Below are 22,940 nucleotides of genomic sequence, written 5' to 3' on the forward strand. Positions count from 1 at the left end.
TCAGGGAACAGCTCCTCAGTTTATTTCCCCCCCCCACCACGTGAAAAAAAAAGGGAAAGATTGCTGTGCTATGGCGTTTGCTCAATGCACTCCGCGAAAAAGGCGCCAAAGGGTTGTCTGCTGCCTTCACAAAGGGAGGGGTGAGGCTGTACCCAGCACCACCCGGGGCAGTGTTTTCTGCCCCATCAGGCACTGTGCTCTCAACACGGAAGTGGGAACTATGGGATAGCTGAGGAACAGCTACCCACAGTGCACCGCTCCTGAAATCGATGGTAGCTTTGGACCATGGACGCAAACAATCGATTTCGGGATCCCACTGTGGACGCGCTAAACCGATTTTATTAGATCTGTTTTGTAATATCGGTTTAAGCTAATTCGAAATAATCGTGCAGTGTAGACGTACCCATAGTCTCAGCACGGAGTGGGAGTGGGGCAGGACAGCCCAGTGTGTGTGACTGAAAGGAGACTCAGGAACAGCTCATGCCGTCTACTTTGAATAGAAATATGACGAAGAAGAACCACGTACCTAATGTGTAACACAGGTCTGTCTAGCCAGGTGTTTCTTTGCTATTAAAGAAGCTGATGCGTTCACATGGCATGTGGAGAAGCCAGTATAAAGTGTAAATCTTTAAGGTGAACCAATTAAAGTGTTCCAAGGCCTAACTGACCATGAGGCCGGATGAATGGTGTGACTAATGCTGCCTGTATCCCCATTTGTAGTTACTCTGTTGTTAGAAATATAATTTTGTTGCTTAAATCACTTCTACCTATTGCGACACCCTTTTTTATCCCCATAACGCCTGAGATTGAATCAAAAAATGACTGCTGCTGCTGCTGGGCGTCCATCCCAGATCCAGGTGAATGCTAGCATTACTGCTACTAGTTCAGCTGTCACGACAGCTACATAATCGGATTTTCTTTTGGATGCACTAATTCCCAATGTTAGTGTACAATACGTCATCCCTACTCTTCCTGTTTTTTTTCTTTTTTGGACCCACCTGTATATATATAAGCAGGGTCTGCTAAATTCTTCCCTGGCAGCTATCTGGGAGGGGGACAGACTGCAAGAGCAAACTGTATTTACATGAGCACACCTACTCTGCTTAGATAGCCAGCAGACAGAGCAGTGTGTTTCTCAAAGTGATCAACTTTGGCTAGTGTTGGGTTACAAATCATCTCACTAGTGATAGAGGGGTAGTGAAATGCTGTTACCAGTGTTGGCATTATTATGAATAAAGGGTAGCAGAAGTTAAGTTATACTTAACTTGTCCCAAATGAAGGGCATCACCCTCAGCTGAAAGGACCTCATCAAGCCAGGGGCTCAAATGCCAGAGCCCCATAGAAGTAAGAGGGGTGGGGATAGGTGTCCTAGCCAGGAGATATGGCACTTCCTCCAAAAGTCCTTCCTGGACTGATTTAACTTGTTTCCCTCCACTCTTCAAAGAAAGAGCTAAATAGGGTTTAGCTTGAATGCTCAAGCAGAGCTGAAATCAGTTGTGGTAGGATTGTGTTTCTGCCCAGCCTCTTAAGAGCTAAAAATTACTGAGAGACTCATGCGCAGAGGTCACAGCAGAGAGGCTAGTAGCACAGAAGGTGACTGATAATCAGCTGGTGATGCAGTGGCTGGTGGGATGGCCACTGGAGAGGAACCAGACCTGGCAGGGCAGTCAAGTGCAAGGAGCAGCAGCTGGCAGGGCAGCCAGGTGGGCACAGAGAGTTGCAGCCAGCAGGGCCCTAGAGAGAGGGGCAGCAAGCTAGTGTCCAAGCAGCAGAGCAAGTAAGGTGCCTCCTTATTCTACCCAGGGCAGGAGGTGAACTCTACAGATGCACTTCTGAACTCTAGATCTGCACTGACAAGGGCAGCAACTGTGAGTGGGGTGCAGAGAAGGGACAGGCACATTAAAGGGACTTTTGGGTTGCTGGACTTAAGAACCTGAGGGGGAAAGGGCACTGCCCAACTTATTTGGGGATGGGTCTTTTACTCAAGGTTTATGTTTATGAACCCTGTTTGCAGTGTCTTCCCAAATTAACACCAAGTCACTCCTCTCTTTTTATTAAAAGTTTCTTTTCTACAGTCAGACTCTGTGCTTGTGAGAGGGGAAGTCCTGCCTCTCAGAGGCACCCAGGGGCAGTGTTTAATTTTCCTAGGTTACTGGGTGGCAGCTCAATCTGGTTCTAAGTTGCAGCAATGGGAAAGAACCCCTAGATGTTGAACCTGGCCCTGGTTGTTGCTGGCTCCACCTGGCAGAATGGTTACAATACATTTGACAAAATGACTCCACTCCTCATCTATAGACTGGTACACTTCATTTTCAATACCTGCTCTCTCTTTTTTACCCTCAAATTTATAAAATAAATCTAAATCCACATTTGGGCATGCAGCTTTCCATCCCTAACTAATTTTCCCATGACTAAAAGTTTTGACTTCATTCAGGTTTTCCTTGTCTTTCAACTCCTGCATGTGGAGTTCTAACATTGTGTGTTTGTAACGGGACATGATTCACCACCATGGTGCCTCCTGCTGGCCATCCTGGGAATTAGCTCTCAGCCCTTCCAGTCCACCTTCAGATAGTGGTGTCACGCCTGCCATCACTGCTGTCTCCACTCTTTGGACTCGCATTGCTCCCCGAACTGCAGCGTCCTCATCTAGGTACGGTCCTCCAGCCTTGCCCCCACCCCAGTATCTCTCTTCTTCTGTGGGACCAGCAGTCCTTAGTCCCACCGCTTGCCTCAATGGCCAGCTGCAGTCCAAAGTTCAGCCCCTTGCCTCAAGGGCAAACTACAGTCTGGATATTGGCCATTCTCCTCATTGGCAAGTGGGGCGCAAAGGGGGGGAACCCAGGCCTGCCTGCTACTCTGGGACCCAACCCTGGGACCCTATAGCCAGCAGCCACCTACTGCCCTCTCCAATCTACTGCCTATTTTCCCTGGGCCTCTTCCCCTGCAGCCCTAGCATCCTCTCAGTCCTGGTAGCAAGACCCCAGCCTGGCAGTGGTCAGCAGCTCACACACTCTGCTGCCCCTGCCCAGCACTTCTCTATCTGTGGCACCTCTTCAGGCACCCAGTCCCCCACCCTTGCCTTCCAGAGAGAGACTACCCTCTCTTCTGTTGAACAGTTCTTTATATATGGCCCTCACCAGCCCTGATTGGCTGCTCCGGCAAGCCTTCCCCCTATTGGTGGGCTCAATAAGCCTTTTCCTGATTAGTGGGTTCTGCACAGCCTCCCTGGTGGCAACCACCCCACCACAGTGCTATATAGTTCACCTATCAGATTCCCAACAAGCCTCATATTTTGCTTGGCACTTTCATCGTTGCAGTTCCTATTAACTTTGGCCCAGAAAGTTAGGGCCGGTAGTTTCATTTGTAGTGTAGCTGGCATTTCACTAAAAGCTATCTGTAGTGTGCACAGGTGGTGGAATAAATGCACTGCTCGCAATTTGTAGTGCCTGGGCTTGTATTAAATACAATTTTTGAAGTTCTGATTTTGATGCTAACCCGAAAGTTTGGCAGCCAAGTCAGTAACTGGTCTGATTAAAGCCCTGTAGGCCACAAGCAGTGTTTTCTTATCTGCTCACCAGCAAGACTTCTAAGCAGGTTAATCCTCCCTGCACATTGATCTTGAACATAGATTTTATGACCTTTCTAAAGTAATTTAGTATCAAATATTAACACTAAGAATTTGAACCTTGTAACAATATCTATTTGTTCTACATACAGATACAGTTTGCACATTCCTTTGCAACTTTTCTTTCTGTAAAGACCAGTTCTTTGGTTTTAGCAATGGAGAACATGAAGCCCCACGTATTTCCCCAGTCAGAGGTCTCTCCTAACACATTGATTCTCTCTTCTGCCACCTCAGTATTCCTTCTCCTAACGCACAGAGCACAATCAACCGTGAATAGAATGACACCTGCCCCAGCACATATTTGTTTTGGGGGATGGTTTACAGTATCTTAGTATTAAATGAGGTTGGGCTGATAACACTTCCCTTTGGTGGTCCATTTTTAATATTGTACATCAGGGGAGGGCAAACTTTTTGGCCTGAGGGCCACATCAGGGTAAGAAAATTGCATGCAGGGCCATGAATGTAGGGCTGGGGCAGGGGGTTGGGGTGTGGGAGGGAGTGCAGGGTGTGGGAAGGGGTGTGGTGTGCAGGAGAGGGCTCAGGGCAGGGGGTTGGGGTGCAGGGTGTGGCAGGGGGCTCGGAGTGGGGGTTGGGGTGCAGGAGGGAATGCGGGGTGTGGCAGGGGGATGGGGTGCAGGAGGGGTTCAGGGTGTGGGCTCTGGCTTGGTGCTGCTTACCTGGAGTGGCTTCGGGGTGGCAGCAGCGTGCAGCGGGGCCAAGGCAGGTTCCCTGCCTGCCTGCCTGCCCTGGCCCTGGCCCACTCCAGGAAGTGGCTGGCACCATGTCCCTGTGGCCCCTGAGGGATAGGGGGCAGAGGGCTCCGTGCGTTGCCCTTCCCTGTGGATACCTCCCCCAAAGTTCCCATTGGCAGCATTTCCCTATTCCTGGTGGTGGGAGCAAAGCGTGAATCCCCCCCAGCTGCTCCTCTCCCTAGGAGCTGAAGGGACATGGAGCCAGGTAGGGAGCCTTTGAGCCTCCCCCCAGCACCAACGGGGGTCCTTGGCCACCCCCCAAGCACCCACAGCTGCTCTGGACTGCTCCCCCCATTGGAGCACCTGTGGCCCCATGACCCAAGTTTTAGTTAGGGATATATAGTAAAAGTCATGGACAGGTCTCGGGCAGTGAATTTTTGTATACTGCCTGTGACCTGTCCGTGACTTTTACTAAAAATACCCATGACTAAAATGTAGCCTTACTTATAACACACTGAGGGAGAGAGAGATCTATATGGCTTGGTTCGCAATATCTGAAATCCTAGTGTTACTCTCTCAGGTAGAGTTCCTCCCTTCAGTGTAACCAGTACAATTGCTGGTGGCTTGCGTCTTCTCACTTGCTAATTAGTCACTTACTAGCTAACACTTTATCTTCTCCATTCGCGTGAGCTCTTGGGGGCCGTGCCCATTGTTCACTGTTAGTACGGTACCCAGCCCAGTGGGGCCTTGCTGTGCGCATCAGTATAGAGGCTGGCTGTGCCCCCAGGATGGTCTAAGGCTGATGTGATGTTCTGCTCTCAACTCTGACTAAGAAGGAAGCTGTGGTTCAGCAAGAAAAAGTGGAACCGAATCCGACCACCAAAGTTAATATGCCGTGAAATAGACATGATGACACTGGAATTATAATTGAGTGACATTGTGCTGCTCACATGTTGTTAACTAAGAGCTTGTCTGTGCTGGACTAAGGGGAGTGAATTGCAGAGTGCACCAAAGATTTGTGCTCCAATTGCCTCCCCACCCCAGCTCCATGTGGCCACTGCTGGTGCAAACTAAATGTTTGAATGTCGTTCTAGTTTGCTCCAGCAGTGTCCACACAGGGCAGTTACAGCGCAACACTTTGGTGCACTCTGCAATTCGCACCATAGGCCGTCCTGCCCCACAGCGTAGTTACCGATGCAGTCAGGGTCCTGTTCTATAAAGGCTGATTGTGCTTTTAGAATTTGTTCAGTGCCTTAATGTCGCATTCATCCTCACTGAGCAGGGAAGCATGCTCACATTTAGGGTGATAGTTCGCACACTCACTCGCAAATGTTAGTCTGAAGTGGCCTCTTGCAAGCGGTTTTGTTTTTCCCCTCGCACCCACACAGACTGACTTGGTATATGTGTGTAAGCGGGGGAATGGTCCTGCTATTGTGGGGAACTTTCTGGCTTCTGCACTACCCCGGTGAAATGGGCTAGCGGAAGGATCTGAGTCCTGGCTCCCACTTCCTTTATCCAGACACCTACCTGCCCTTGAGGGCTCCCCTTCCAATCTCCTGTGTGGCAGAATCCTTGTAACCCCAACAAGGCTGGGCCCAGGATTCCTGGGAGGGCTCAACCCCCAACCCTGCTGTGGTCACCTAGGACAGGGTTAGGCTCTCTCTGCACTGGGCACCTCCCTGACCCACTGATCATTACATACAGTTTAAAGCAAATACAATTTATTTAATCAACAATTAATTTAAAAGAATAAGGAAAAATGGGAAAGGTTAGAGGAAAACACATCACCCTGCTCCATGGCAGGGAACATTACAAACAGTGTCTCTGGACATCAAGGCACTTTTCAGTCTGTTCCTTGTCGGTCCTAGGCCTCCGTCTCAGGCCCTGGGTGTGCTGCAGGGATGCTGCGGGTTGGACACTTGCAATGGTGGCCATACACCTCCAGGCTTTGGATGGTGGGACCCTTCTTCCCAGCGTCAGCCCCCCGTCGGGTTAAGAGCCCCCTCCCAGTCTGGCCTGCAAGGACCTTTGGCTGGGATGTCCTTTTGCACTGGGCCCTTTGCCCAGGGTCACCCCCTTGGCTGGCCCCAAGTGCTCACTGCACTGGGCTCCAGACTGCTCCAGCCCCAGCTCCAGCTCCCCTCGGTCTCAGCACTGATGCTGATGCTCTGCCTCCAGCCCCCTGGGCTGCTTCTCTGGCTCTGTGGCTGCAGCCCTGCTCCCAGCACAGGATCTGCCCTCCCTGAGCCATGTCTTTGGCTCTGTGGGCTGTTTCCGCGACTCTGCTGCCAGCACTGACCTGCTTCCTGGGCTGCTTCTCTGGCCCCTCTGGATCTGACACAGATCTGCTCCCCTGCTCAGCTTGGGCCCCTGCTCTCTCCTTAGCTCAGCCCCACTCTCTCTGACCCAGGCAATTCCAGCTCATATGGAGGAGGATGGGACCCAATCCACAGCTCTGGGTCCCCTGAGGAGATATCCAGCAAAAGCTGGGAAAGCCAGGTGGGACGTGCACACACACACGCAACCTCACACACAAGGGAAGGTTAGAGCAGCACAGGGGCTCGTGAGCTCTGCAAGCTGGGAAGGGGGTGGAGGGTAGTGGGTTAGCACAGAGGGCGGGGCTGGGAGTCTGGACTCCTGGCTTCTATTCTGCAGCACATCTCATTGTATTCTGTGATGGCCTGGTTCAGTGTTTGCAGCAGAAGGCCCCCTTCTTTGATCCAGCAGCTCAGCTCCTTTAACGAGGAAACTCAGTCCCTGGCTGTTAGGGTTCTGAATGAAACGCTTGGAATATAAACTGTGGCCTAGCCACAGCAGTGACAGCTGCCTGCGTCTGCAGAGAGTCTGAGACCATCGCTCCGTGAGGGCTGAAAAGTGTCCATTCATCTCGGGGGGAGTCTGTTGATTGTGAAATCTAATGGTGCCAATTTAAACACTGTGGGTAAAATTTTGCTGCTAGTCTTCTTAGCCCCAAAGTCCAGGCCCTGCATTGATCCCGATATCCCAGAGCAGGACCTAACTCTCTGACTGTCTCCATCTTATTCAGCCCTGTGTCTGTCTGGGGCTGCGCGCCCCTGTCTGTTCTGGGGCCGGAGCCACTAGATGGCTCTGGCTTTGGGAGGCAAAGCTCCTGTTTCTCTCTCTCTCACCTCTTCAGCACTTCCTGGTTGTGCAGCTCCTGTCCTAGTCCCCAGTCCCCATTGTGCCTCCCCTTCTCCCTCGGCACTGCGCCCTGGGGCTATGGGGGCCCGGGAGCCAGGTCTGAGCATCCCTGGTGCCAGGCAGAGCGCATCAGCCAGCAGGTGCAGGGAAGCAGGACTCCTGGGTTCTGGCTCTGGTAGGTTAGAGTTGGGGGTAGCAGCTGGGGTCAGTGCTTGCCTTCGGCAGCACCTCATAGTGGTTGTGCCTCTCTCTGCTCTACTGAGGTTTACCTAGTCACTCTCTGGGGTGCTCAGTGACTGTGAGAAACATGCTCATCTGGTGTGTGGACTGGTTCCCAGGAGCCCGTGCAGATCTCACTCCTTGCTGTACATGTGGCCTGGAGCCCTAAACAACAGGTCATCCCTGAAGCTGGGAGGAGCCCTTTCTGTTTGCTGCCTAGTCACTAGAGCTGGCTGCAATTTAGGGGGCTGTTTTTCATGGAAATTTTGGAAAGAAGAGAAATCGGTTTTGTGTGTCCCCCCCCCGCCGCCCTTCCCTGTTGGCAAAATAATTCAAGACGAGTTTTTTTTCTCAGAATTTTAAGTAGTTGACCAATTTCAGCTCCTGGAGAAAATCTCCCGCTTGCCCTGCTCTTCCTCACAGGGGCAGGATTCCTGATTCCCATGGAAGCACCCCGCGTCCCGGATCTCCAGGGCTCTGAGGACACGGATGGCCCACAAGGTGTCCATAGAGGTGAGAGAGCTCAGAGAGCATCTCTGAGCCATGTAAATATCCCAGTGGGGCTGGGGTTCTGTTCCATCCCGTTCTGTTCCATCCCGTTCCATCCCGTTCCTGTTCCATCCCGTTCTGTTCCATCCCGGTTAATTCAATAGTGTGCCATAGATCTTGGTTTCCAAATGACAAGTTTTCTCCTAGCTTCTTAATGGTTTTTGAGGGGGGTGTTGGTGGGGGGGAAATCAGCAAGGCTCTTGAAATGCATTGATTTTTGCGAAGTATCAGGCAATGTCCTCTTTCAAAAAGTCCACTGCCCACAGGCAAAATTGTCTGGGAAACGGGTTGTCAGGCCCCAGAGAATTTTGTGTGTTTGAAACACCCAGGTTTTCAGGGGACAAAAGAAGTAGCTAGTGACTGTGATGGAAATCTGGGTCCAAGAAGTTTGAAGCAATGAAAAATGCTTCAGGCTGGAAGCTGCGAAAGGAACATTTTTGTAGTGGAACTAGTTTTTCATTGTAATAGCCGCATTACGCCCCCCTGGCCGTGGCATGCATGGATTGCACTGACCTTGACTCATTTCTGACAGCAGCTCTGACCCTTTGCCTCCCATCCTCTGCAAAGAGCAGAGAGCAAAGATTACACAGGAAGAGAGATTTCACTCCTGCTCTGTTTAATCTCACTTGCAGCTCTAATAAAAAAAAGTTGGTAATGAGGACAGAATCTGGCCCTTTCTATGTCATAATGTCTTAGAATTTCGTAGATGTCAGAGACAGCAGAGCCCATCGTGCCCATCCAGCCCAGCCTCCTGCCTAACCCAGGCCAGGAATCGCTGTGCCTCCAGCTCAGTAACTCCTGGATAAGCTAGAGCGGAGCTTTGAGAGAGAGATACCCCATCTCCACGGACAGACTCCCAGTGATGGACAACCCACCTCCTCCCTAAGGGAGCTCTCCCAATGGTTCATTCCCCTCCCAAATAAACCCTGACCCCTAATTCCCAGTCTCAGTTTGTCTCCCTTCTGCTCCCAGCCAGTGGATCGTGCTCTGCCTTTGTATTTTAAAGATCCTAACCTATTACAGTTGTGCAGCGCCTGGCGCGACAGGTCCCTCATCTCAGTCGTGTGTCTGTGCAGTGCCCTGCGCGACGGGGCCCCTGACCTCAATCACTGTTTGTCTGTGCAGCACCCGGAGTGATGGGGTCCTGATCTCAGTCACTGATCTCTCTCTCTCTCCCAGCATTTTCCTCTCCCAGCTGTTCATTGTCTCCCGTTTTCCTTCCCATAGGTGCTGAGATGCTGCACAGGGACGAGGAGGGGAGTCTGTGGCAGGATAAAGCACTGTCGGGCGAGGCGTCCGAGGGCCAGCCTGGGGCCAAGGTTCAGCTGAATGGAGCACAGGATGCAGGGACTGTGGAGCGGAAGACATGCCCTGAGTGCGGGAAGAGGTTTGTCTGGAGCTCGCACCTTGTGCAGCACCGGCGCATGCACACCGGGGAGCGGCCGTTCCAGTGTGGTGAGTGCGGCAAGAGCTTCAGCCGCAGCTCCAACCTAGTGAAGCACCAGGGCACCCACACTGGCGAACGCCCCTACCGCTGCCCAGACTGTGGCCGCGGTTTCACTGACTCCTCCAACCTGGCCGCTCACCTACGTGGCCATGCTGGCCACAAGCCCCACCGCTGCCCCCAGTGCGGGAAAGGCTTTGCCCGGCGCTCCCACATTGCCACGCACAGGCGCACCCACACCGGCGAGCGCCCCTTCCCCTGCCCCGACTGTGGCAAGGCCTTAGCCCAGCACTCCGACCTGGTGGCCCACCGCCGCACCCACACCGGGGAGCGCCCCTACCAGTGCACTGTGTGCGGCAAGTGCTTTGGCATGAGCTCCACCCTGACGGTGCACTGGCGCACCCACACCGGTGAGAAACCCTACCGCTGCCACCAATGCGGCAAAGGCTTCACCCAGAACTCGGGCTTCCTCATCCACCAGCGGCTGCACACCGGAGACAAGCCCTACAAGTGCGGACAGTGCGGCAAGGCCTTCAGCGTCAGCTCCGATCTCCTCGCCCACCAGAGGGGCCATGACGCTGGGGTTGCGGCCCACAAGTGCCCTGACTGCGGAGCTGGCTTCGGTGCCAGCGCCGAACTCCTGAACCACCAGAGCAGCGCCCACGGGGAGAAGATGCCACACCAGTGCGCAGCTTGAGGGAAAGCCTTCCGGTGCCGCGCTGCCCTTGGCAGGCACCAGCGGACTCACAGCCAGCAGAGATCGCACAGCTGCTGCCAGTGTGGGAAAAACTTCCTGCACAGTTCGTCCCTCAGCGCCCACCTGAGGACCCACACTGGGGAGAAGCCTTTCAAATGCACCCAGTGCGGGAAGGACTTCCGCCAGAGTTCGGCCCTGATCAGACACCAGAGGACTCACACGGGCTAGGGCCAGCCATGGCTAATCCTTGGGGGGGCGGGGGCCGGCTTGAAGATCAAGAGGAGCAGAGCACAGGGGTAAGATTGGGGTGGCCACTGGGAAGCTGGGGATGGGCTCTGGGGGAGGGACCTAGCACCTAGATGGAGAGTTTGGGGGTGGGGATTGGGACGGGAAGGAGCTGGGTGCGGGAGCAGGAGGGTCAAGTGAAGTAAAGTGTGGAGTCTGCTTGGCATCCTCGGAGAGTATCACACACATCAGGGCAAAGCTTGCTAGTGGCACAAAAGTTCCTGGGTGGGGAATAACAATGGGGGCAGAGCTGGCTCATGGATCTCACCCCTATGCTCTGGGTCTAGCTTTTCGCCATATTTGGGGTCAGGAGGGAATTCCCCCTCGGGCCAGATTGGCAGAGATCCTGGGTGGTTTTCTCCTTCCTCTACAGCATGGGGCACGGGTCACTTGTAGGTTTGAACTAGAGTAAACGGTGGATTCTCTGTCTCGTGAAGTCTTCAAATCATAATTTGAGAACTTCAGTAACTCAGCCAGCGGTTACGGGCCTGTTACGGGCGTGGATGGGGGACGTTCTGTGGCCTGCAACATGGAGGAGATCAGACTAGATGATCGTGAGTGTCCCTTGTGGCCTTAAAGTCTATGAGGAATCGGGGTCAGTTGAGATAATTCAAACAAGGTGCTTTTTAATACAGCCAAATGCAAGGCTGTCTTTCTAGGACAAAGGAAAGCAGGCCAGACCAGCAGAACGCGGACTGGACCCTGGAAGGCAGAGGCCCTGAGAAGGATGTAGGCAATTCCACTCTGCAGCGCTGTGGTTAAGAGGGTAACTTGCTCCTGGGCTGTGTGAGCAGGGAAATACCGAGTCAGAGTGGAGAAGCCATGTTACTGCTGTATGCAGCACTAGGGAGACGATTCCTGGCTCCTGTGTCCAATCCTGGGGTCCACACTTCCAAAGACAACCCATTTCCAGTGAAAGGAAATGCCTTTTGCCATGCCCTGTGGAACTCATTGCCACATGATCTTTCCGAGTCCAAGAACCAAACATGTCTCAGTGAAGGGACTGGGGGCAGATGGAAAGAGAGTGCTTCACACCTGCAGAGGAGCTGCGCTTCTGTATCCAGGTGGGAAGCGAGAACATTCACAGTCACTAATCACTCCTGGCCCCGCCTCACTCAGACTGGGAGCAAACCAGTGCCTCCTACAACTGCCCCCTGCAGGCCTCACGCCCCTCCCTCTGAACGGGCTGCTTCTGGGCACTGTCAGAGCTGGAACACCGGCTAGAGGGGCCCCTGGGCTGAGCCAGGGTTCATGTTGCCCCGACAGATTGTGAGCTCTTGGAAGCAGGTGCTTTCTCTTTGGTCTGTGTTTGTCTGGCGCCCAGCACAATGGGCCTATAGGCCCCACCATAACTCAAATAAACAATAACAACCCAGCCTGGCCGTGGTGAGTGGGGGCGGGGGCACCGAATGAAGAGCTGCAGCTATTGGGGATGGTAGAGTTTGGGAGGACCTGTCTGTCTGTCTTGGGGACAGGGAATGTGATATGGGGCCTTTCTCCTGGTGCTTCCTCCACTCACTGGACTAAGACCAGCTTTTGTGGCTGCAGAATCCAGTTTATTCAGACACAATGGCTGACCCAAACATACAGCCCTCACACCGTCTGTCTGCGCAGTCAGACTTGTGCTTCTGTCTTGCCTAAAACCCTATGGCCAATGGAGTGCGCGTGCACACACGCACACACACACCCAGTGCTGCTAGGAACAAGGGCCCAACAGGGGGTGCTGCAAACCCACCCGCACACAAAACCCCTATGCCAGTGGTCCCCAACTTTTTCGTCTGGTGGCGGTGGAGCACCTGCCGAAATGCCGCCGAATTTCTGCGGGATTTCAGCAGCGATGCCTCTCAATGACGCCGCTTGTCAGCAGCAAGCGGCGTCATTGAGAGGCGTCACCGCCGAAATGCCACCAAAATTTGGCGGCATTTTGGCGGATGCTCCACCGCTGGCCAGGACGTGGGTGCATTTAGATGCTCCTGCAGGCGCCATGGCTCCCGCGGGCACCGCGTTGGGGACCCCTGCCATAAGCCATACTCATGGCAGGAGTGAATTGTGGGAGTTCAGCCCTTGCCTCCCATCATGCCCCAGGAGGATGTGGCAGGTTTTCCCACAGTGCCTAATGCACCCAGGAGCAACTCTGTTCTGGGAATCCTGCCGGGGGTGAGGGGGCTTGTTCCCCAGTAATTGCTGCATGGGGATGGGCAGAGGGACATAGGGTGCAGGTAGAAAGGTGCTATGGGACAGTTGGGGGATTGGGGGGGGGAGGCAGAGGCATGAAGAGTCAGGAGGCAGAGGAGGGTGCAGGAGGATGAAGGGGGATGGGGCACAGGAGCGTGGAGCAGAGGGATGTGGGGTGGAGGCCAGTGGAATTGGGGGGGGGGCTAAAGGGTGCAGGAGGCAGAGGGGTGCAAAAGTGGCCCAAGCTAGCTCCCCACAAGGCAAACATCCAATGAGGGTCAAGCACTGTGAGTGCAAACAAACGTTACGAGGGAAACCTGGAACAATGTAAACCCCAAGACTCCAAACATAAAATCTAGGGGCTTGGTTTTTAAAAACCGCTAAAAACTGAAAAATTGTCATCAAAAATCAATTTTCTAGAGGTCTCTCATTCCCAGAGGACTCTGAGGCACGTAGATTTGATCCCTGTTTATCAGAGCCCTTGAGCAGCAGGATTCAGCCTCCTGGGCACAGTGCATGAAACCCATCCCCTCAGAGCAACTGTCTCAGGCTCTCGCCATACTCAGGCACAGCCAGTGTCTATGCAGTGCCCTGCAGAACAGGACCCTCATTCTGGCTGAACTCACAGTAATATGGGCTCTTGATGGATCCCTCCTGTGATCGCAGCCATTGTCCCTGCCCGGATGGCCTCCCTGTCTAGTTTTGGAGTCAAGGCCCAGAGTGCAGCACCCAGCAGTGCAGACACTACGGGCGCTTTAGGGAGGGTTTCTCCCCAGACTGTCCTTAGTTAGGAGGACGATGAGCTTAGCGTTCTGAATAATTCCCGTTTTAGCTCCCAAGGGTTTGAAGCACAAGATGGTGCTGCCCCACGGGCTGCTGTAGGCGTGAGGTACACAGCTGGTGGGGGTGGGGTGGAGAGGTCAGTAACTCACAACCTGCCACATCTTTACATTCAGTTTATTCTAAAAAAAAAAAAGGTCCTGACCAAACCAACCCAGCAGAGCGAGGGCTCTCTGGGGGAGGGGGAGCGAGGTCATCCCACCGGGGGGCAGAGACTGAGGCCTGACCAGTGTGGGTGAGCCCATCCCACTGCATAGCCAGGCCTGGCCCTGCCATCTCTGCCCTGCTTCGTCTCAGTGCCGGGGTGTGTGGCAGGCAAGGGTGGTGCACAGGGCTGGACAGGCGTTCTATGGGAGTGTGTATACACACACACTTATCGAGGCAGGCCCCCCTCGGCCCTGAGAGCTGGGGGAGCGGAGCTGGCTGGCATACCTCATCTCCCTGCCTCCCCCCCTTGCTGCTGCTAGGGTGAGGGTGCTCCCCAACTCCAACAGCCCTGAGCGGTCCCCAGCTACTGGATGATTGGGCGGGGTGTTGGTGTGGTGGGGCAGGAGCCACTGTCCCACCCAGAGGCCCTGTCAGGGACACTGCCCACTCTCGTGCCATTCCCCAGTCCATCAGGCCTGCTTCCCACCCCCCTCACACAATGGGGCGAACCCTGAGGCTGGTGCCAGGGCACATGAGCCAGAAGAAGGGGTAAAACGGCTCAGGGAAGGGGGCGCCGGTGGCAAAGGAGAAGATGGGCTCCATGCCCTCAGCCTCATAGAAGGTGATGCTCCCGCCATCACAGTCCAGGAAGATGCCTAGGAGCTGGGGGCTGCGGCTCGGGGACAGTCTGGTCTCAGGGCAGGTGTGGGCATGGTATTGGCACCTGATGAGGCGCACAGCCCAGATGCCCTCTTCCTGCTCCATGCTGAACCAGCCCTTCCTGCGCAGCGAGCCCCGCGCTATGCCCAGCGTCCAGTAGGCCTTGTCGCCCGCCTCCACCTCCACCTCCCAGTAGTGCTGTCCCGTACGCAGCCCCTCCGCGCCCAGCACACAGCGGTACATGTCGACACGCTTGGCATGGGATGGGATGGCCCGCTGCGGCTCCCCCTGCCACACGCCATGACAGTCCTTGGACAGCTCTAGGCACACGTGGGCTGTCTCGGGGTCCAGCGTCACGTCCGCTGTATGGAGAGATGGAAGAGTCAGATCAACACTCCATGGTCCAGGGACCACATGGCCCCACCCACGGACCCTGGCTGCACCTCTGCCCTGTGGCCATGCCCCTAGAATATAGCCCCACACCTCACCATGGTCCCACCCCCAAAACAGAGCTCCATCCTCTGTATCAAGGCCATGTCCCTGTGTAACCCACACACCTCCTGGGTGTGGTGCTCTGTCCCAGCTAGTGGCACCCAGAACACTTGGAGATTAATGAGTCTGCTACAGCCTTAGCTAAGAGCCATATGGCTTTTAGCTCTGCAGTAGAGGCTCATGCATTTAGCTCCAGAGGTTGTAGGTTCAATCCTGCCAACAAATGGAGTCTGTCAGTGTTACCCCTGCAATATGGGTCCCAGATTATAGCCTCATCCCATGCTGTGGCTTCTACCCCTCACTATGGCCCTGTGCCCACGCATCTGGCTACCCACTTCAGCCCTGTGGGCTTACCTCCCCTCTTGTACAAACCACACCATCCCTACCTGCACAGATTCACAAGCCAGAAGGGATAACTGTGAGACTCTAGCCTGACCTCCTGTGTAACAAAGCAGCACAAGACGTCTCTGAATTAATTTCTGTTTGAACTAGAGCAGATCTTTTAGGGGGAAAAAAACAACATCCAAACTTGAATTAAAAATGGCCAGTGATGGAGAATCCACCACAGTCGTCGGTAAGTTGTTCCAGTAGCTACTCAACCTCGCTGTTAAGAAGTCATGCTGTATTTACAGTCTGAGTTTGTCTAGCTTCACCTAGCAGCCACTGGATTTTGTTAGACCTTCGTCTGCTAGCTTGAAGAGGCCTCTATTATTAAATATTTGTTCCCTATGGAAGTACTTATAGACTGTGATCAAGTCAGCCCTGAACTTTCTCTTTGTTAAGCTAAATAGACGGAGCTCCTTGAGTCTCTCACTAGAAGGCAGGTTTTCTAATCCTTCAACCATTCTCATGGCTCTTCCCTGAACCCGCTGCAATTTATTAACATCCTTCTGGAATTGTGGACACAGGATTCCAGCAGCAGTTGCACCAGTGATAAACACAGAGGTAAAGAAACCTCTCTACTCCTACTCGAGATTCCCCTGTGTATGCATCCAAGTATCACATCACTCTCCCCTCCTCCTGCCCAAACACACACAGGGTGTATATTCTTCTGTTCTCCCTGGGATCCCCAGCAAATTCCATCCTGTGCGGTGTCACTCACTCTTGAATCTCTGTAGCATTTTCTTCATATCCAGGCAATGTTCAGGGAATTTGTATCTATTCTTCACTTCAGTAGGGGTGGCTTCTGGCTCCCGCAGTTTGATAGTTTCAGCACTACGGGGAGAAATGCTTCATTATCTCAGTTCCCAGTGCACCCATCCATAGCAGAAATGGAACAGAGGTGGACCATGGTCACCTACCTGCTCAGTGAACATCTCACACCCTGCAGAGGAGAAACAGAGGAGAATCAGTGTCTGCTGTGAAAAAGGCTTGTTTGGTGAATCCTAACATTCTGCAGTTGGGTTTTTTTCCCAACCTCCCTCCCCCCCAGCCTAAATTTTTGAAGAAAACAAAATCTTTTTCAGTAGAGGGAAAAATCCCAAGTCATTTCCCAATCAATTCTACCAGTTAGCCCCATTTAACAGATGGGGAAACTGATGCCCACAGAAGGAAAAGTCACACAGAGACAGGCTGGGATTAAATCCCAGGCCTCCCACATCACTGCCCTGTACCATACCCCCTTGGCCACCCAGCCACCTGTTGACACACCCCACACACTCTCACTTCCAGCAGCTCCATAGACGATTTCCGGCACTTCTCCTCCAGCTCTGCAATGAGTTTGCCCAGGGCAGAGCTCTGCTCTGAGAGGTCAGCTGGTTGGCATTTACTCTCTGCACAAAGTCTTTCTCTTCCATTGCCAGCTTCTCTAGCAGCAGCTGCTCCTCCTCAGTCAGGAACTTGCGGATCTTCTCAAACTCTGACATGATGATCAGACACTGAACCTGCACTTTCTCCTGCCGGGAGATGTAAAAAAACCCAACAGGACTGAGGAAAAACTATGTGCTACTTACTCACCAACCAGCCAGCCAACTTTTCCCTACACTTTTCTCATTTAACATGGTTTTAATAATAGAGAAAGTGGGAAGAAGGGGGTATCTCCCCCCCCTCATTTTCTCCAAATTGTTTGACCTCTCCCCCTGCCCCCTCTATCCAGGTTTTGAAAAGTGAAACAAAACCAACATTTTTTATTTAATAAACATATAGATTCCAAAGGGAATCAAAAGGGACCATTACATTCTAGTCTCACATCCTGCATAGCACAGCCATTGAATTTCACCCAGTCACCCCTGTCCTGAGCCCAATAATTTGTGATTGACTAAAGCATTTTCCAGAAAGGCATCCCATCTAGATTCAAAGCCACCAAAGTTGGAGCATCCCCCACTTCCCTTGGGAGTTTGTTCTAGTGATTAATCACCCTTCATGTTAATAATTTGTGCCTTATATCTACTTTGATTTTGTCTGGCTTCCCCTCCCAGCCATTGGCTCTTGTTCTGCCATTCTCTGCTACATCAAAGAGTTCTTTAGTAGCCAGTATTTTCTCCCACCAAGTTACATCTCAATCTTCTTCTTGAGAAACTAAAAAGGTTGAGCTTTTTAAGTCTCCCATTGAATAATTTGAACCAAAGGGGAAATTTCACATTGGCTTAGAATGTGAAGATCTTCATTTCATTCTGAAATTTCCCATCAAAATCAGGAAAGGAGAGATGGGAAGGGAGAGATGGATCCAGGTATATGCTTCTCAAAAACATTTAAAGTACAATGAAAGATGCATTTGCTTTGATGCCCTGGCTTGACCCCTGTGTGATGAATGAAGGGGAGGGGTATCACCAAGCCAGCCAGTTAGCTACAAAATCCCTGTTAGTAGCTGTTATATACTTGCTTTACCAGTAAAGGGTTTAAAAAGCCCATAGGTAAAAGGAAGAGAATGGGTACCTGACCAAAAGAGCCAATGGGAAGGCTAGAACTTTTTAAAATTGGGGATAAAACTTTCCCTTTGTCTGTCTGTTGTTCTCTGGAGAGCGGAGATAAAGAGCAGTAATGCTGTAAGAAGCTAAACCAGGTATGAAAAATCATCTAATTATACCTAGGAATTACTTATCTGAAACCCCAGATATGTAAGTAGATCAGGGAATGTCCAGGAAGACGTGATTAGGGTTATTTTTTTTATTTCTTATTGGCTTGTGGACTCTGTGCTAGCTCCCGACTGCTTTTGTTTGCTTGCAACCATTAAGTTGGACCTCAAGAAAACCATTCTTGATGCTTAATTATTGTATTTGCTCTTTTTAAATCTAGTAATAGCCTAAGATTCAGATGTCTTTTCTTTCTTTTTGTTTTTAATAAAATTTACCTTTAAGAACAGGATTGGGGTTTTTTTTGTGTCCTAAGAGGTTTGTGCACATGTTGTTTAATTAGCTGGTGGCAACAGCTGATTTTTCCTTTGTTTTCTTTCTCAGCTCTTTCCTGAAGGGGGGTGAAAGGGCTTGAGGGTACCACAAAGGGAGGAATTCCCAAGTGCGTCTTCCTGGGTCCCAAGGGGTATTTTGCACTTGGATGGTGGCAGCATGTACCCATCCAAGGTCAGAGAGAAGCTGTAACTGTGGGAGTTTAATACAAGCCTAGAGTGGCCAGCATTAATTTTTAGAATCCTTGCTGGCCCCCACCTTCTGCACTCAAAGTGCCAAAGTGGGGAATCAGCCCTGACACCCTGCTAGACAAGTTTGCCGAGGGATGACTCGGTTCCATTGGAGGGGGGAGTCTCAAAGAGGCTCACACTCTCAAGGGAGAGGGAAAGGTTTTTGAGAGCTATGGAGAACTAGAATGGGGAAAGTTAGACCCCTGGAAGTCAGCAGGATTCCATGTAAGTTGGATGTGTGTGGAGACCTTTTGATGAGTCAGGGTCCTTCTCTTTGAAGTACTTTGTTACAGACACACCACTATTGCTATAAGAAGTCTGACTACCAAATGGACCCTGGGTTGGGGCTCCCTGAGGGACAGCCCACACGTGCATGATACACAGAGGACTGCAGGGCAGGACCCGGTCTGAGAGTGGCAGAATCTCAGGATTCCACCCCAGAGAGATGGACACTCACCAGAGCAGGATGCCCTCAGAGAGCACAGGGTGACAGAGGAGCAGCATCCGTGAGTCGTGCTCCCCTACTTCTGTGCTAACGTGCTCCCAGACCCCCACAGCAGCTACAGCACATGTATGTGTCTGCTCCATCCCTGGGAGTCTGTCTTGGCTTGGACATCTACAGTCATTGCCCTAATAAACTTCATCTTTTAGAGGCGGATGCTTTGGTGTCCTGGGTTCAGGCCCCACAGATCCCTGAGCCAAGCTCGTCACTAAATACAAAAGAAGTCACCAGTTTAGTATCCAGGAGCTAGGGCCCTGTCACACTGGGTGTTGCACTGACATAAGGCGACCAAGAGCGAGGCCTCAATAGGTTGTGGTTGAACTGGAGTGGATCTACTTTTCCACCAGGGAGATACGCACCTGCCATTCCTTGATCTTCCTGTTCTCCTTGGTCTCCAGCTGCTTGGCAGCTTCCATCTCCTTTCTGAGCTGAGTCAGGGCTTGCTGGACTTTGGTCTGAGGGGGAAGAGCAGCACTGGTCAGGAGGGCATCCTGAAGGGCCATGCACCTGCCACTGAGGTGCTGACCACTTCTGGCTTTCACCAGACCTGTGACCTAACCACGTAGAGGGTGTTGCAAGGCTGCTACTACATCTCAGCTAATGCCCCCTGGCCTGTAAGCTCAAACAGGAGTGGTGTGTGGTTGAAGATCCAGAGGCCTGGGATCAGGGGCGCTGGAACGGAGGGGGTGGGGTCAGGGGGTCATGGCGCCACCAATTTTTACCGGCCATAAGAACGAGTGATGGGGAAGGGGCAGAGAGGACTGTGCGGTGGGTGGGGTCTTGAGGGAAGAGGTGGTGCAGGAGCAGAGCCTCGGAGGAAGAGGTGGGGTGAGGACAGGGGCACAGGGGAATGGGTGGCGTAGGGGTGGGGCCTTGGGGAAAGGGGGGCATGAGGGGTGAGGCCACAGTTCAGGAGCCTGTGGGCCCTCTCACTTTTAGGGCACTTCCACTGCTCCTGCCTGGGATCAGTTGCCAGGGGTGTCTTTGTGTACCAGTAAAAGTGAGTCATTAGCCACACACAGGCTCCCCTGTAAATAAAGCCTGTCCAAAGATTTGCTTAGAAGTTCCCCTCCCCCCAAAGAAAAAATGTTTTGTTTTTTTTTCAACATGGACAATTTTGTGAAAAATATTCATGTTTCTCCCTGAAAAGTTCCCTTGGTTGCAATGAAGAAACCCTAAAGCCATTGTTTGATCTATTTGTGTCAGAGCTGGGAACTGAACCAGGTAGCCTGAGGGCCTGCCCCTGGCATGGATAAGCAGCCCAGCTTGCTGAGAGAAAAGTGCTTTCTCAAACACAAGAAAAGACTTGTAGCCCCTTTCAAACAAAGTTGCAGCAGTGGAGAGGAGACCCCAGCAGTGCTTGTGATTAGCACCCAGCTCCCCAGCAGAGTAGCACCCAGGAGCCCCTGCACCCAGCAGACTCTCACCCTGTATTTTTGGGCAGCCTCCTCCACGGGTGCCACCCTGTGTTCCCAGTGCTCTTGGGATTCCCGGCACACCACGCAGATGGCCTTCCCGTCCTCTTCGCAGAACAACTTGAGCTGCTCTTGGTGATGCTGGCAGAACGGCCCCGCTCGGTCCTCTCCCCTAACGGCCCTCAGCTTCAGGATGTTCTCTATCATGTTGGCCAACGGCCAGTTGGGCCGTAAGTTGTCCTTCTTGAATTTCTTTTTGCAGACGGGGCACTGGACAGGGTGACCAGGGCTTTCCACCTCACACATCTCACAGTACTGACCGATGCAGACACGGCAGAAGTTATGCCCACAGTCAGTGCTCACCGGATCATTGAAGAACTCCAGGCAGATGTTGCACACGGCCTCGTCCTGCAGTCTCTCCACAGGGTTTACTGTGGCCATGATGCCACTGTATGGCAATGACCTGTAAAACAGAGTGCTACGTTCATGGCACATGCACAGAAAATGAGATAAAAACATAAAACTCTCTTGCTGGAAGGTTGCAACATGATGCTACTTTAATTCCTAGAATTCAGAATAACACTCCTCAAGAATCCCAAAACAGAGAGAGACAAAGCAGGCTGCTCCCTAAGGTAGTGAGGCCCAATTCACCCACCTTGCTCTAGGCTGGCTGGCCGTAGACTGACTGATCACACACTCCCCTCTAGAGCCCCTTAGTCTGCGAACAGGATCAGGAAAAAAACATTCTTAAAGTGATAGCTGGCAATGCAAACACAGTCCTCAATACACCACATAAACCCAAGAGCTTTTTTAGGGATCCAACCATCCTTGCTTTATGGAGACCCAAATTCTACCTAGGGAGAGGAAACTTCCTCTGAAGGTGAGTTATCCTGCATGTGTAACCCACCAGCCAGTGCAAGACATGAGTCTATTACAGCCCAGCCACTTAAGCTCTAGCTATATGGATCCCATCACCACAGTATCAGCTGCCTCACAATCTTTATGAGTCCCTGTACTAATTCCCTTCCTTCATGGGCCATGGGGAGAACAGGATTGCCTGCACTGCCCTCAACATGCTCACAACACATGCAGCTCTGAACTAAGACAATGATTGTAATCAAATATCATGCTTCAGGGTTACGGCCGCTGAGGAGGTCAGGAAGGAATTATTTGTCTCTGTGCATAGTTTGGCCAGATGTGTTCTTCATTTCCTCTATGTCCCCTTGTCTCTATCTGGATTGTTCACAGCTAGAGACAGGACAGTTTAGTGCTCTGAGGCTGTCCGACGAATCCTTTCTAGCTGTGCAGCTGGTGGTCTTGCTTACACGTGCAGGAAGGACTGTTCCCCAGCTCAGATTAGCAGGGATATTGGGGGTTTTCACCTTCCTCTGCAGCATGAATCATCTGCCAAGACCACTTGGGCATTTCTCACCTAATCAATTCCCTGCCATTGCAGGGCCCTCAGGGGCACCTTGGTCTCAACTGTTCTCTGCCTAGAACATACAGCAATTTAATCTTCTGGAGACTGAAATGCTTTAGTCTAATTGAAGTGATTGGTCTCAATACTGGGGTAACTGGGTGAGATTCTCTGGGCTGTGTTACGCAGGAGGTCAGACTAGATGATCTAATGGTCCCTTCTGGCCTTAAAATCTATAAAACAGCATTGTATTGATCTTCACAGCCCCCTGTGAGGCAAGGCTGTGAAGATCATTGGCGCCTATATATTGTCTTTGGGCCCCTAAAGTGGCAGTTAGGGGTCTTCTAAGTCCTTTTGTGGCTCTATCTTTAGCCCCTAAAGCTTTGTCAACATGCACAACTTGTACCATGTATCAGAGGGGTAGCTGTGTTAGTATGGATCTGTAAAAGCAGCAAAGAGTCCTGTGGCACCTTATAGACTAACAGACGTATTGGAGCATGAGCTTTTGTGGGTGAATACCGTTGTGGGTGAATACCGTGCATCCGATGAAGTGGGTATTCACCCACGAAAGCTCATGCTCCAATACGTCTGTTAGTCTATAAGATGCCACAAGACTCTGCAACTTGTACCATGTTAACTAGATGGGTTGGTTAGTGTGGTACAGCTGTTAGTTCAGTTATGTGATAAATTCATTCAATGTTGAGAAATTGATTGGGAGTTGAAAAAGCAGGAAAACTTGTTTTCCTCTTTCAATTTATGAATAAAAATGAGGTGTGAGATGGTGAGATCTATTAGTTCTAACATTTTGAAGCACATGGTTACCAGAAACAAACAATTCAATTCACTAACTACATACAATACTGCACTTGTTAAATAATTCACTTAATTTTCAATGCAAAGCAGGTTAAAATAACCTCCCTTTATTTTATGTATCCAGCACATTTAAGATTTTATTTAACTAATGAAAAACAATTTTAAAATGCTGTTTTTGTTCATTTTATTTGAATTCCAATTGCCATCCAAATGCAGCTTGACACAAATCATA

General features: G+C 51.7%; 3 protein-coding genes across 3 annotated transcripts in view; 1 reads left to right on the forward strand and 2 right to left on the reverse strand.

Moving 5' to 3' along the window:
* Positions 1–12,452, forward strand: part of LOC116822190 (uncharacterized) — a 63,069-nt gene extending 50,617 nt beyond the window's left edge. The window contains 2 exon segments of the mRNA XM_075064703.1: positions 8,069–8,211; positions 9,475–12,452. Of these exon segments, the coding sequence (XP_074920804.1) occupies positions 8,069–8,211; positions 9,475–10,616 (1,285 nt within the window). The 3' untranslated portion in view covers positions 10,617–12,452.
* The window catches only part of AIP (AHR interacting HSP90 co-chaperone), a 340,731-nt gene that overhangs the window by 109,042 nt on the left and 208,749 nt on the right, over positions 1–22,940 (reverse strand). The gene's annotated exons all lie outside the window — the stretch shown is intronic.
* On the reverse strand, positions 13,788–20,965 carry LOC116822195 (E3 ubiquitin-protein ligase TRIM58-like). The gene is given in 7 exon segments (XM_032775892.2): positions 13,788–14,857; positions 16,090–16,202; positions 16,289–16,311; positions 16,653–16,744; positions 16,747–16,882; positions 19,423–19,518; positions 20,491–20,965. Coding segments are annotated over 7 exon segments (1,419 nt in total). The 5' UTR covers positions 20,920–20,965; the 3' UTR covers positions 13,788–14,327.

The sequence above is a fragment of the Chelonoidis abingdonii genome, chromosome 4 (assembly GCF_003597395.2).
Source record: "Chelonoidis abingdonii isolate Lonesome George chromosome 4, CheloAbing_2.0, whole genome shotgun sequence".
In the NCBI taxonomy this organism is placed as follows: domain Eukaryota; kingdom Metazoa; phylum Chordata; order Testudines; family Testudinidae; genus Chelonoidis; species Chelonoidis abingdonii.